The 14,980-nt window shown below is 45.8% G+C and overlaps 1 protein-coding gene across 1 annotated transcript; it reads right to left on the bottom strand.

Moving 5' to 3' along the window:
* Nucleotides 1-1,628: 1,628 nt before the first annotated feature.
* Nucleotides 1,629-10,857, bottom strand: LOC129393907 (PRAME family member 15-like). Its single transcript, XM_063596251.1, has 4 exons — nucleotides 10,780-10,857; nucleotides 5,508-5,816; nucleotides 4,264-4,845; nucleotides 1,629-2,514 (listed from the first exon to the last, which is right to left on the bottom strand). Exons 2-4 carry the CDS (start codon nucleotides 5,798-5,800, stop codon nucleotides 1,953-1,955), a joined length of 1,437 nt encoding a protein of 478 aa, XP_063452321.1. The 5' UTR covers nucleotides 5,801-5,816; nucleotides 10,780-10,857; the 3' UTR covers nucleotides 1,629-1,952.
* Nucleotides 10,858-14,980: the final 4,123 nt, after the last annotated feature.

Here is a 14,980-nt window from a genome sequence, read left to right on the forward strand (position 1 = left end):
TAACTGTGTGCCAGTCCCCATGCCAAGCCCTAAACATGAACCATCTCATTGGATCCTTCCAGGGTCCTATAAGCTGTTGGACATCATCATCCTCATTTTACAGGAACCTGAGGCTCTTGGCTAAGATCCCTGACAGCAACACCAGCCCCTGAATCCTCAGCAGGATCCTTCACTTGGATGCCCATTATGCAGGCTTCCTCAGCACAGGGAAGGTCACACATCACCCACAGGCACTTGATCGTTATCCACCCTTTGATGATGTGAGATTCCAGAACACGCTGCACTGGTCTCTTCCTTGTTAGGGAGAGAGGGGAGTTGTTACGAGAAAATCTCTCATCGATCTGACCTAGCTCCCTAATAAGAAGTAACTTTTTAAAATGTCAGATGGAAATATTTAAAAAGTGTTACATACCTGTATAGTTTTAGTATTTTACTTAAAGGGAATGTGGCTGTCTTTACTGGCTACAACCAGTTTAATTCAAGAAGGGCTGCTAGTCATCAGGGGAACAAGCAAGGGTTGGTGCTGCCCAGAGTCTCCAGCTAATACACAATATGGACATCCCCTTCCAGGGCAGCGGGAAGAGAGTGGCTCCTTGTGCAGTGAAGCTGACGTCCACCAACTAAGGCTTCTGGAACCATGTGGAGACTCACAGGGAGTGGGCAGGGTCTCAGCATCTGGCTAGCAGTGAAAGACCCTGAGAAGAAGGAGCTTTCCACGTGGATTGGCTCACTGTTCTTGCCCAGTAATGTTCCAGGCCCTTGGTGCCCACCTAGTGTGTATTAACCCACTGAGCAGGCACAGAAACTAACAAGGAGTTAACAGACATCTAAAGAAGTGAAGAACTGGAGGAGGCCAAGCCAATCGTGGTGGTCCACGCCTACACTCCCTGCATTTTGGGAGGCCAAGGCAGGAGAATCACAAGCTCAGAAGTTCCAGATCAGCCTGGGCAAGACAGCAAGACCTTGTCACCACTTAAAAAAACAAGCAAACAGGCGTGGTTGCTCACACGCCTGTAGTCCTAGCTCCTCAGGAGGCTGAGGTGGGAGGATCGCTTGAACCCAGGAAATTGAGGCTGCAGTGAGCTGTGATTGTGCCACCGCACTCTAGCCTGAGTGACAGGAGACCTTTAAAAAACAAAAACAAAAACAAGCCTGACAAAGTGGCTCACACCTGTAATCCCAGCACTTTGGTAGGCCTACTTGCGTGGATCACCCAAAGTCAGGAGTTTGAGACCAGACTGACCAACATAGTGAGGAAACCCTGTCGCTACTAAACATACAAAAATTAGCTGGGCATGGTGGTGCATGCCTGTAATCCCAGCTACTTGGGAGGCTGAGGCAGGAGAATCATTTAAACCCCAGGTGGAGGTTGCAGTCAGCTGAGATGGCACCATTGCACTCTAAACTCCATCCTGGGCAACAAGAGTGAAACTCTGTCTCAAATAAAAGAATGGGAGGAAACTGATTACAATAACCAAATTTCATTTAAATGCCTTGATTTTCTTGGGCTGCATCTTATTGATTGGACAACTCAGTGCCTTTTGTTTTTTCCATCAATAACTGAAGATTCCTGAGGCTTAAACTGGAAAACACGTTACTTAATAATAGAGGGCACCAGACAGTTACCACTCAGTTTTCCTTTATTTCTGATTGTTTCTTTACAACCATCCATGCAAGAGTAACTCCCTCAAGTATTCTCAAGCCTCCACTCTAGACATTCAGATTCCCATTTTCGACTCTACAGGACACAGGTCCCCAAAGTCCCATCGAATCCATGGCAACACTTCCCCCAAATCCGGCCCCTGCTTGATCACCTTTCCTTTCCCACTTTCAGAGCCCATGTGTGAAACGATGGGTTCTGTGCTCCCTTTAGGGTGTACCTAAGACCTAGGTTTTAGTTTCCAAGTGTACAGAAGAAAGCGTTTGACATATCCACCCAAATAGGCAGGCATTCAACAGCAGCATTGATCTGCCTCCAGGTCATAAAATGACCTGTTGCCACAGTCAGGGCAGTTGTCAGTACCGAACAAGATCCTCTTGGGGTGCCTTAAGTCCCTCACTCTCTTCATCAGCTCAGCCCTAATTTGAGCAAATCTGCTCCAGCAGAGAGTACCATCAGCATCATAACTCTCCCGGGGGGCAGGATACAGCTCCACGCATAAGTTTTTGAGTATGATTGTTTGGCTCAGCAGGTTCTCCAGGGTTGCCATGCAGATGGGATTTCCACAGAAGCTGAAGGTGTTGAGCTCAAAGCAGCGGCTCAGGGCAGGCAGGATGGCGTTGACTTGGGAGTCTATGATGCCACAGTCATCTAAATCCAGGTACTCAAGGGTGGCTGCAACTTTTTCTAGGAGAATTTGGAGAGGCACAAGACTGTAATTGGTCAGTCTGATGCCACTCAGGTCCAGGGTCTTTAGTTGACTGATACTCGGGCACTGGGATAGATGCTTCAAGTCTGATTCCAAAAGCACACAGTTAGTTATTGTGAGGACCTTTAACGAGGTCTTCAGACAGCTGGGGAGAGAGAGCAAGAAGTTAATTCTGGGGAATCATAGGGGTGAGTGGACGGTGGTGGGGAATGGCTTCAAGGTAATGGATGGAGACCATTTTGCCCAAGTCCAGGGTCATTCTCATGGCCTGATGGTCAACACTTAGGATGATGCGTGATGAAGAGCTTTGCCACCGAGGTCAATTCCATTTTAGACCCAGCCAGGTAACTCACACCTGTAATCCCAGAACTTTGGGAGGCTGAGACTGGTGGATTCCTTGAGATCAGGAGTTTGAGACCAGCCTGGTGAACATGGCAAAACCTCCTCTCTACTAAAAATCCAAAAATTAGCCAGGTGTGGTTGCGGGAGCCTGCAATTCCAGCTACTTGGGAAGCTGAGGCAGAAGAACCGCTTGAACCCAGGAGGTGTAAGTTGCAGTGAGCAGAGATCATGCCACTACACTCCAGCCTGGGTGACAGAGAGAGACTCTGTATTAAAAAAAAAAAAGGAGAAAAAATAATTCCATTTGAGGCTGAGTCATTTCACCATCATTTATAGGAATGGATCAAGTTCACAGAATCCCTCAAGCTCCCTTTCCTCATCTGTCAGGCAGAAAACCACATCCCTGGGCCACAGGAGCCCAGTGGAGATGCAGGCATAAAGGACAAACCCAGGCAGGATCCTGCAACATCAGCTGGGGTGGGCAGGCTGTAGGCGTCCCTGACACGCCTGTATCATCAGCAAACCATCTATCACTTTCACCATTCTTTGTGCCTGCTCCCTGACCCTCTATTTCAGAATCATGCATTTCCTAGGTAATTAATTTACCTGAAGCTCAAAAGAAACTTTTACAACAGGGAATTAGAGATGGGATCATTCATGTTCACCAAACTGTGGGGCACAAAGCTGATTTTCTGACATGTGCAGGTTTGCTGAGCATTCCCCTCTTCAGTGCCCACTTCACTTCCCTACTTCACATCATCTTCTTAAAAATTATCTTGTTGGCTGGGCATGGTAGCTCTCGCCTATAATCCCAGCACTTTGGGAGTCCATGGTGGGTGGATCACCTGAAGTCAGGAGTTGGAGAATAACCTGGCCAACATGGTGAAACCCTGTCTCTACTTAAAATATAAAAATTAGCCAGGTGTGGTGGCCCACGCCTGTAATCCCAGGCACTCAGGAGGCTGAGGTAGGAGAATCGCTTGAACCTGGGAGGCAGAAGTTACTGAGAGCTGAGATGTCACAACTGCACTCTAGCCTGGACCATCAAAGTGAAAATCCATCTCAGAAAAAAAAAAGTAATCTTGTTTGTTTTTACTTTTATTTATTCATTTCTGACAGGGGTCTTGGGATGTTACCCAGACTGGTCTTAAACTCCTAGGCTCAAGTAATCCTCTTGCCTCAGACTCCCAAAGTGATAGGATTACAGGCATGAGCCACCGCCCCTGGTGTATTTTTCATCATCTTAACCTAGACAGACGTCCTCAGGAAGAATTCAGAAAGGCACCCTCACTAGATCTGAACCCCCCAGTAGCTAGCTTCCTAGCATGGCAGCCTCTCCATAGCATCTCCCCTAGCTGATCCCTCTGCCTCTATTGGGAGGGTTGCGTGATACCCATTTCAGGACAGGGCCGCCAACAGGACAATGCATGGACATTCTAGTGTCGCCTTCACTGTTACATCCTCATACGCTGGCTCACAGTAGAGGCCCACTAGTGTTTACTGTAACAGGCTCTGCTGTGGTCTGCAGAGAAAGCTCACCACCCTCCCTCACCTGAGCAGCTGGTCCAGGTGGCCTTCGAGGAAAGAAACAGAGTTCATATAAAGCTTTTGGAGGCAGCGCAGCTTGAGGAACTGAGTGGTGAACTGGGTAACAATCTCCTTCTTCTGCTCTGGGGAAACGTAGCGAGAGACATCCATGTGGGAGAGAACGAGCTTCTGAAGATTCCTCATGTGGCCCAGGTATGGGGTAAACTGTGTCAGGATGGGCAGTACCCACTTGCAATTCACTTCCACCTCCTGGATACAGTCTAGGTTCACCATTTTCAGGATGCTTCTGATATTGCGGAAGGGCATTCCCAAAATTTTCAGCTTCTTACAGCACAGGTGTAGTAAATCTTTCCTCTGCTTGACCCATAGAAGGAGGTAGGTGAGGTATTCATCCAGAGTCCTGTTCTTGAGCCAAAGTTCTATGAACACAGTCAAGGGCTGCTGTCCTCTCATCCTTGGACAGTCCTGCACTGGTTTTTTGCTCCTCTTGGCATTGAGGAAGCACCCATGGGCCATAGCTTCAGACCAAACCATCCAGAAGTTCTCACAGACATCCTGTAAATCCAGCACTTGAAGTTTGCACCTCCTGTGGGAAAATAGAGGTGAGACTGAGAATTTCAGAACTCATTTCTGAACTTAAACTCCACATCCTGGATAGCAGCTCCTCCCCTCCCTGCTTCTTGTCCCTGTCTCTGACTTTTCTTCACCCTGTTTTCCCCTTGGGTCCTGCCCATTTCCACATTTTTTTTTTTTTTGAGACCAAGTCTCCCTCTGTCACCCAGGCTGGAGTGCAGTGGTGTGATGTCACCTCACTGCAACCTCTGCTTCCCGGGTTCAAATGATTCTCCCGCCTCAACCTCACATGTAGCTGGGATTACAGGAACCCACCACCATGTCCAGCTAATTTTAGTATTTTTAGTAGAGTTGAGGTTTACCATGTTGGACAGGCTGGCCTCCAACTCTTGACCTCAGCCTCCCAATGTGCTGGGATTACATTGTGAGCCACCGTGCCTGGCCCAGTTCTCACTTTTCATGGTGCCTTTCAGTGCCATTAGAGGAGAGGTTCCTGTTACCTCCATGGACCTTGCGTGGTGAGCAGTGCTTTCCTTGAGGAGCTGGTGAATGGCCAAGTCCTCTCAGCTTCCTCACCACCACCATCCCCCTTGGGCCTCCTCACTTGTCATGACCCAGCTCTTCCTTCGGTTGGACACCTGGGCCCTCCCCACGAGCCCACCTGGCCCACCTCACCTGGGACGAACCCCTTGGATAAGCAGTGCATCAAGCCCATCGAGCACAGCTTGGAAGGCCTCCAGACAAGGCATCTTTATCAGAGGCCTCAGAGGGAGGCGGCGGAAGGGCCAGGCCTGCACCATCAGCTTCAGGGCCTCACAGCGTCTCCTGCTGAAGGCCTCCATGAACAGTGGGGGGAAAAGTTCCGTGGGCAGCTCCTCCAGGGTGGACGTGGCTAAGGCTTGGTCCCTCAGCAGGCTCCGCCCCGCAAGCTCCAGGAGTCTGGGTGGAGTCTGGATGCTCATCTTCATGAATCTGCAGAGAAAACTTCCAGAGGACAAACCCAGAGAAAAGGCATCACTCTCAGGCCAAGCCCATGCAATATCATCTTCTCCCAGGGCCAAAGTCACTGCTCTAGCAATGGTGAAAGAGCCCTCAGTTTACTCCAATTCTGCTCTGTACTCAGTGGCCATTAAGCCAGCATTCTGCCTCTGCTGCATCAGCATGAGTGTCTCCGAAGCAGTGAGGAGGCAGGGCCACCACTAGCCCTTCCTTTCTATGCAGTGTTCCATCCGGTGACTAGTGATTGTGGAGGAACCTGAAAGTGAACCCCTCCTATCATTGGGGGAAATTACTAATTACTCAAGGTTCTAAAACAATGGGAATGGGAGTGTCACAAGCCTACATGCCCACATTTTCAGTTCCTACAAATAAGCTTGTTGGGAACATTCATGGGGCATCCCTAGAACAGGTTCTACTTGTTTTCTTTTCATTATTTAAGCTTGCTTTCTCTTTCTCTCTCTTTCTTCTTTCCTTCTTTCCCTCTGTCCCTCCCTTCTTTCTTTCTTTCCTCCTCTCTCTCCCTTCTTTCTTTCTTTCCCCCTCTCTCTCCCTTCTTTCTTTCTTGTCTTCTTTCCCTGCCTCCCTTCTCTCATTCTCTCTCTCTTTCTCTCTCTCCCTCTCTCACTCTCTTTCTGACAGGGTCTTGCTCTGTCACCCAGCCTGGAGTGTAGTGGTGGGATCTCAGCTCAGTGCAGCCTTGACCTCCCCGCTCAAAGGATTCTTCCTCCTCAGCCTCCCAAGTAGCTGGGACCACAGTTATGCATCACCACACCAAGCTCATCTTTTATTTTTTGAATTTTTGTAAAGACAGTGGATTTCGCTATGTTGTCCAACCTGGTCTTGAACTCCTAGTCTCAAGCAATCTATCCGTCTTGGCCTCCCAAGATACTGGGATTATAGGTGTGAGCCTCCGTCCCAGCCTCATTATTGAAAATTTCAGTGAGAAGCTCTGAAAGCTATGTGACACTCTTATGCATCACTCGCAAGATAGATGTTTCCAATGCACACCTCTTACACATATTCAAAGTGAACCACTTTGGCTGGGTGCAGTGACTCACACCTGTAATCTGAGCATTTTGTGAGGCCAAGGCAGGTGGATCATCTGAGATCAGGAGTTCAAGACGAGCCTGGCCAACATGGTAAAACCCTGCCTCTACTAAGACAGCAAAAATTAGCCAGGTGCAGTGGTCTGCACATGTAGTCCAAGCTACTAGGGAGGCTGAGGTAGGACGATTGCTTGAACCCAGGAGGCAGAAGTTGCAGTGAGCTGACATTATATCACTCCACTCCAGCCTGGGAAATAGGCTAGATTGAACAGAGAGACAGACAGAGCTACATTTGATTAGAATTCTTAATCTCTACCCTGTTAATCCTGATTGGATTTTTGCCTTTCTTAAATATTAACTGATCGAGTTAGATATTGATCCATCAAAATGAAAGATTTAGGGATAGGGTGAAAGTCCAGGACTCATTCACTGATTCCCTTCACAAACACGGAGTTTTACTAATATGTGTCCTTCAAAGTCCTGAGTGTGAGATAGGGAAGGGTTGAATCTCTTCCTGATATTAGACAGAAAGAAAGAAAACTTGAAAGTATCTTTGTTGAGGGATCCTGGGCCACATCAAATTTATCAAAATATTTCAGAGTTAAAACAGTTTTCAAAGACAGAGATGACAGTCCCTAAGAAAACACAATAGAAATCTTCATATATCCAATGATCACCTAGGTGGCGTAATTCATTTTGGTGTTGAGGGAGCTGAATCTCACTTCATCGGCCAGGCTAGAGTGCAGTGGTGTCATCTCAGCTCACTGTTGCCTCGGCCTCCAAGATTCAAGCAATTCTCATGCTTCAGCCTTCCACGTAGCTGGGATTACAGGCATGCACCCCCCACTCCCATGTCTCCATTTGGGTGGAAGAGGATGTGATTGGTTTAAAATTAAGTTCAAAGATCCTTTTTGACTGATTTTGTTTTTGTTTTTTGGACAGGGTCTCTCTCTTTTGCCCAGGCTGGAGTACAGGAGTGGTATGAGCATGGCTCACTGCAGCCTCAATCTTCTGGGCTCAAGTGATTCTCCCCCAGCAGCCACCCAAATAGCTGGGACTACAGATGCATGTCACCATGCTCGGCTAATTAAAAAAAAAAAAAAGTAGAGGCCAAGCACCAGCGATTCACAGCTGTAATCCCAGCACTTTGGGAGGCCAAGGCAGGTGGATCACTTGAGGTCAGGTGTTAGAGACCAACCTGGCCAGCATGGTGAAACCCCACCTCTACTAAAAATACAAAACTTAGCCAGGCATGGTTTCAGATGTCTGTGACACCAGCTTCTGAGGATGGAGACTGAGGCATGAGAATTGCTTGAACCCCAGAGGTAAAGGTTGCAGTGAGTTGACATCGTGCCACTGCACTCCAGTCTGGGCAACACAGTGAGACTCCATCCCCACCCTCAAAAAAAAGAACGTTGTGTAGAGGAGGGTTTTTGTCATGTTGCCCACGTTGGTCTCAAACCCCTGGGCTGAAATGATCCTCCCACTTTGGCCTCCCAAAGTGTTGGGGTTAAAGGCATGAGTCACTGCTCCCTTCAAGAATTTTAAAATGGCATCAACCAAAGCACAATCAACTTTTTTGAAATAAAGACAGAACTGCATTTAGAGGAAAACATTCAAAGCTTCAAATTGTTCATATGAAAAAAAAAAGGACAGGATACAGCTCTGTGCCATCGTAGGCTGCACTGTCACCATCCCAGACCGACTGACTGTAGGTCAGATGGGAGTGTCCTTACAGAAATTAGTGACTTACCAGATCTGGATGTAGTCTAGAAGGTGCTCAGACCTCAGGAAGAACCAAGCAGGAACTCCAGGCTTGAAGACTTTGGGTCTCTCCTGTGGGTCTTTAGAAGCTTTTATTGACCTTTCTAATCACAACTCCCACCCAAGCCCCTCCACCTATCCGCTGCTAGCTTCCAATCAAAAAGCGATATCTGATTGCATTTGTGAAGCTCCACCCAGTTAATCCTGATTGAGTTTTTGGCTCTCCCCAGATTACCGGATTGAATCAGATGTCCATTCATATCACATATCTATATTTAATTCGTGAAGCAAGAAATTGACAGTGTTAGGGATAGGGTAGAAGTCAAGAATACATTCATTCAAGGTCAGACGAAGTGGCTCACACCTGTAATCCCAGCACTCTGGGAGGCAGAGGCAGGTGGATTATCTGAGGTCAGGAGTTTGAGACAAGCCTGGCCAACATGGTAAAACCCTACCTCTACTAAAATTACAAAAATTAGCCAGTTGTGGTGGTCTGCGCCTATAGTCCAAGCTACTAGGGAGGCTGAGGCAGGAGGATCACTTGAACCCAGGAGGCAGAGGTTGCAGTGAGCTGACAATACACCACTGAACTCCAACCTGGGAAATAGGCTAGACTCAAAAAAAAAAAAAAAAAAAAAGAAAAAAGAAAAAGGAGAGAGAGAGAGCTAGATTTGATTCGACTTCTACCCAGTTAATCCTGATTGGATTTTTGCCTTTCTTCCAGATTTACTGATGGAATTAGATATTCATCCATCAAAGTGAAAGATTTAGGGATAGGGTGAAAGACCGGGACTCATTCACTGATTCCCTTCACAAACATGGAGTTTTACTAATATGTGTCCTTCATAGTCCTGAGTGTGAGATAGGGAAGGGTTGAATCTCTTCCTGATATTAGACAGAAAGAAAAAACTTGAAAGTATCTTTGTTGAGGGATCCTCGGCCACATCAAATTTATCAAAATATTTCAGAGTTAAAACAGTTTTCAAAGACGGAGTTGACAGTCCCCAAGAACACACAATAGAAATCTTCATGTATCCAATGATCACCTGGGTGGTATAATCTAATTTTTTTTGGAGTGGGTGAAGCTGAGTCTCACTTTGTCGCCCAGGCTGGAGTGCAGCGGCGCCATCTCAGCTCCCTGTAACCTCCACCTCTGAGATTCAAGCAATTCTCATGCTTCAGCCTTCCACGTAGCTGGGATTACAGGCATGCACCCCCATAGCCATGTCTCCATTCGAGTGGAAGAATTACAGTGAGGACGTGATTGGTTTAAAATTAAGGTCATAGATCCTTTTTGGTTAAGATATTGTTTTTGTTTTTTGGACAGGGTCTCTCTCTTTTGCCCAGGCTGGAGTACAGCAGTGGTGTGAGCATGGCTCACTGCAGCCTCAATCTTCTGGGCTCAAGTGATTCTCCCACACCAGCCACCCAAATAGCTGGGACTACAGATGCATGATACCATGCTTGGCTAATTAAAAAAAAAAAAAGTAGAGGCCAAGCACCAGTGACTCACAGCTATAATCCCAGCAGTTTGGGAGGCCAAGGCAGGTGGATCACTTGAGGTCAGGTGTTTGAGACCAACCTGGCCAGCATGGTGAAACCCCACCTCTACTAAAAATACAAAAATTAGCCAGGCATGGTTTCAGATGTCTGTGACACCAGCTTCTGAGGATGGAGACTGAGGCATGAGAATTGCTTGAACCCCGGAGGTAAAGGTTGCACTGAGTTGAGATCGTGCCACTGCACTCCAGTCTGGGCAACACAGTGAGACTCCATCCCCACCCTCAAAAAAAAGAACGTTGTGTAGAGGAGGGTTTTTGTCATGTTGCCCAGGTTGGTCTCAAACCCCTGGGCTGAAATGATCCTCCCACTTTGGCCTCCCAAAGTGTTGGGGTTAAAGGCATGAGTCACTGCTCCCTTCAAGAATTTTAAAATGGCATCAACCAAAGCACAATCAACTTTTTTGAAATAAAGACAGAACTGCATTTAGAGGAAAAAATTCAAGCTTTAAACTGTTCATATAAAAAAAAGAAAAAGACAGGATACACTTCTGTGCCATCGTAGGCTGCACTGTCACCATCCCAGACCAGCTGACTGTAGGTCAGATGGGAGTGTCCTTACAGAAATTAGTGACTTACCAGATCTGGATGTAGTCTAGAAGGTGCTCAGACCTCAGGAAGAACCAAGCAGGAACTCCAGGCTTGAAGACTTTGGGTCTCTCCTGTGGGTCTTTAGAAGCTTTTATTGACCTTTCTAATCCCAACTCCCACCCACGCCCCTCCACCTATCCGCTGCTAGCTTCCAATCAAAAAGGGATATCCGATTGCATTTGTGAAGCTCCACCCAGTTAATCCTGATTGGGTTTTTGGCTGTCCCCAGATTAATGGATTGAGTCAGATATCTATTCATATCACATATCTATATTCAGTTCGTGAAGCAATAAATTGACAGTGTTAGGGATAGGGTAGAAGTCAAGAATGCATTCATTCAAGGGTGAGTGAGGTGGCTCATAGCTGGAATTCCAGCACTTTGGAAGGACAAGGTGAGTAGATCACCTGATGTCAGGGGTTCAAGACCAGCCAGGGCAAAATGGTGAAACCGCGTCTCTACAAAAATACAAAAATTAGCTGGGCGTGATGGCAGGTGCCTGAAACCCAGCTACTTGGGAGGCTGAGGCAGGAGAATTGCTTGAACCCAGGCGGCAATGGTTGCAGTGAGCCAGAATTGTGCCACTGCACTCCAGTCTGGGTGACAGAGGGACATTCTGTCAAAAAATAAAAAAATCATTCATTCATGAACTCCACAAACACTGATGGTATTTTACTAATATGTGCACTTCATAGTCTTGAGTCTGAGGCAGGGAAGGATTTGATCTGTTTATGACATTAGACAGAAAAATAAAATCTGAAAGTAGTGTTGTTAGGAGATCTTTGGCCACATCAAAATATAAAAATGCTTTATACTTTAAAAAGCTTTATAAAAACAGAGGAGTCATCCCTACGAAATCAGAATAAAAATCTCAATGTATTGAATGGTCTTTGGGATTTTGTATAACGTAAGGTAGCAGATTACATGCTCGTTCTGGTGGAGGAGAGGTGCCACTGAGGGCGTGAGTGGTCTCAGGGCTTAGGTTAAGGCTTCTTTGGAAGAAATTGAAACCACATCGATAAACTTTATAAATTTAATCAGTGAAGAAGGGAGGGAGAGAAACAAAAATAAACCAAGCTTGCAACACATTCAGCATTCATCAGGAGGTCTTCTTGCTCTCTGACCTGGTTCCTCATGGTTGCTGGCAACCTACTGTTCCAAAATCATATAGACCTTAGATTACGGTTCCCCTTAACTTCCCTGCAGACAACGATTTAAGCATTGCAAAACATTAACTTTTTTATCTGAGATATTCTTTCAGGTTCTGCATGTCAGTGAAACTACTGATGCCAGCTGATCTGAAGGGCCCTGCAAGGCACCAACTCACCAAAGAATGCAGTTTCTACATCCTGTTGACTTCTTCCCTCTTACCGCTACCCCGACTTTCCAGCCCCTTGCTATCCAGCATCCACTGGAAACCCTCAGTACTCCTTGGGGAGATGAATTTGAGGATCTCTTCCTAGCTTCTCATTCAGCCACCTTGTGATCATTAAACTCTCTGCTGCAAACCCTGCTGTCTCAGAATATTGCTAAGCTACTGTGCAGCAGGCATAGGAACCTGATGGTCCTGTAATAAAGTCATGTGAAAATTACAAATGGAAGTGAGGGTGGAGCTGGTCAGGGTTGAGCTGGGTTTTTATTGGGAACCTGTGAGTGAACCAAGACTTGCTGAACATGTTGGGAGTTATCGAGTGGGTGTAAGAGGAATCTATCTAACATTGCACTGATGCCCTTTTGGTTTTAATCCTTATGACCAAGTATGAGTCTTTCAAAACAATTTGTATAATCCTCCTTATTTTTCCTTTCAAAACCTTCAACTTCCTTTATCTCCCCAAATAATCTCACATCTATTCCCATTTCTTTGCTTACTTCATAATAAACTTTTTTTTTTTTTACAGAGTCTTCTTCTCTGTTAAGTAGACCACATATGTTGTTGCCACACAAGATGAGTAACCTGTTTCTATGGACAGAAAGGGTCAAAAGTATCCCATTCCTCAACAGCTGGGGGTGATGTAAAGGTCATGGTTATTCTTTGTCATATCTGCACCTGCATATTGCCAGTGAAAACTTGCAGAACACATTGGGCAGGCTTCCAAATTCACCACCTGTGGAAGGTCTTTTGCTTGGCTTACATCCTGTCCCTGAGTAGAGAGTCTCATGGTGAGTTCATGAGTGCCTCAAACTCTTCAAGTATTGATGAAGGCTTCCACCCACTGACAGTGAGAAGGCACTGATTTGATGCTGATCATGAAGTTTTGCTGGTTGTCTTGCAAGGAATATGTTTTATTCTTTTATCTTATCATCTAAAGCCAATTATTGTAACCTCTGTATTGTCCCTTCTAATGGAAAAAACTAAAACAAAAACTCAACTCTATTTGAGCCTTGTCAGGTCAATAAAACAAAAGAAAATTTAAAAAAATAATTGATAGGAGGAGTCCCATTCCCAGCCCGGGCAATAGAGTGAGACTCCATCTCAAAAGAAAAAAAAAAAAAAAAAGGCCGGGCACGGTGGTGGCTCACACCTGTTATCCCAGCACTTCAGGCCAAGGCAGGTAGATCTTGATGCCAAAAAATCGAGACCATCTTAGCCAACATGGTGAAACCATGTCTCTGCTAAAAATGCAAAATTAGCTGAGCATGGTGGCGCCCACCCATAGTCCTAGCTACTCGAGAGGCTGAGGCAGGAGAGTCGCTTGAACTCAGGAGGAGGAGGTTGCAGTCAGCCAAGATTTCACCACTGCACTCCAACTTGGTGACAGAGCGGGACTCTGTCTCAAAACAAACAAACAAACAAGGAAACAAGCACAAATGAACAAACAAACAAAGGAAAAAGCTGGAAAAATAAATTCTGAAAGAATTTCCATCTCTATGAATTCATCTTCAGAACTGATAGCATTTCCTGCTTGGCATTTTTCGCCTACATTTTTGGCATAAGATCTATCAACAAAAAAGTATGAACCCAGGTTTGTGTAATGGAATATCTTAAACATCAATAGGAGGAGTCAATAGTTCTGATGCCACACACACATGTATTGTCTTCTCCATCATCAGGAAATGGCAACAAAGTGGTAGAGTTATGCAGAGTGTAGCATTTGAAATGGAGATTTGAAGGTGACAAGGAAAGGATTTTGTAAGACATTAGTGTACAAGTTGAGCAATGTTGGTTCCTGTCACAGTATTTTTATTTATTGATTTATTTATTTTATTCATTTATTTTTTGAGATGGAGTCTCGCTGTGTCACCAGGCTGGAATGCAGTGGCACAATCTCAGCTCATTTCAACCTCTGCCTCCCCGGTTCAAGCAATTTTCCTGCCTTAGCCTCCTAAATAGCCGGGACTACAGGTGCATGCCACTACACCTGGCTAATTTTTTGTATTTTTAGTAAAGACGGGGTTTCACCATGTTAACTAGGATGGTCTCAATCTCCTGACTTCGTGGTCTGCCTGCCTCGGCCTCCCAAAGTGCTGGGATTACAGGCCTCAGCCACCATGCCCAGTCGGTTCACGTCAAAATTTAAGAGGTATTCAATTGCATATGAAACTTGTAGGCAAAGTTTATTTCTTTTTTCTTTAAAGCATTAATTTATTTATTTATAATGTATTTATTTATTAATTTTTTTTCTGAGATGGAGTTTCATTCTTGTTTTCCAGGCTGGAGTGCAATGGTGCGATCTCAGCTCACTGCAACCTCTGCCTCCCGGTTCAAGTGATTCTCCTGTCTCAGTCTCCCAGTCATCTGGAATTACAGGCACAGGCCACCACACACAGCTAGTTTTTGTATTTTTAGTAGAGACAGAGTTTCACCATGTTGCCCAGGTTGGTCTGGAACTCCTGACCACAGGTGATGTACCCACCTCAGCCTCTGAAAGTGCTGAGATTACAGGTGTGAACCACCGTGCCCGGCCTACCCTCATCACTTTTAATACTTTCTACATCACATGAGGAAGAAGAGCAGAAACACTTGAGTACTTCATGAAGATCAAGGTTGGTATGAGTTTGGGTTCTAATATGATCAATTTCTGCTTCTAGGGAACCAAGCAGTTCAGGTTAAGGAAGGTCAGGAAACTCTAGGGTTTTCTCTCCCTCCAAAGAAAGCTTTACGTATCACCTTAATGGAGAAAGCAAATCTCATCCCCATGTTGTCACTTAATAAAAAGCCATACTTTCCTAAAAATGGTCCAAATGTCATTT

The sequence above is a fragment of the Pan paniscus genome, chromosome 1, assembly GCF_029289425.2.
Source record: "Pan paniscus chromosome 1, NHGRI_mPanPan1-v2.0_pri, whole genome shotgun sequence".
Taxonomy (NCBI): Eukaryota; Metazoa; Chordata; class Mammalia; order Primates; family Hominidae; genus Pan; species Pan paniscus.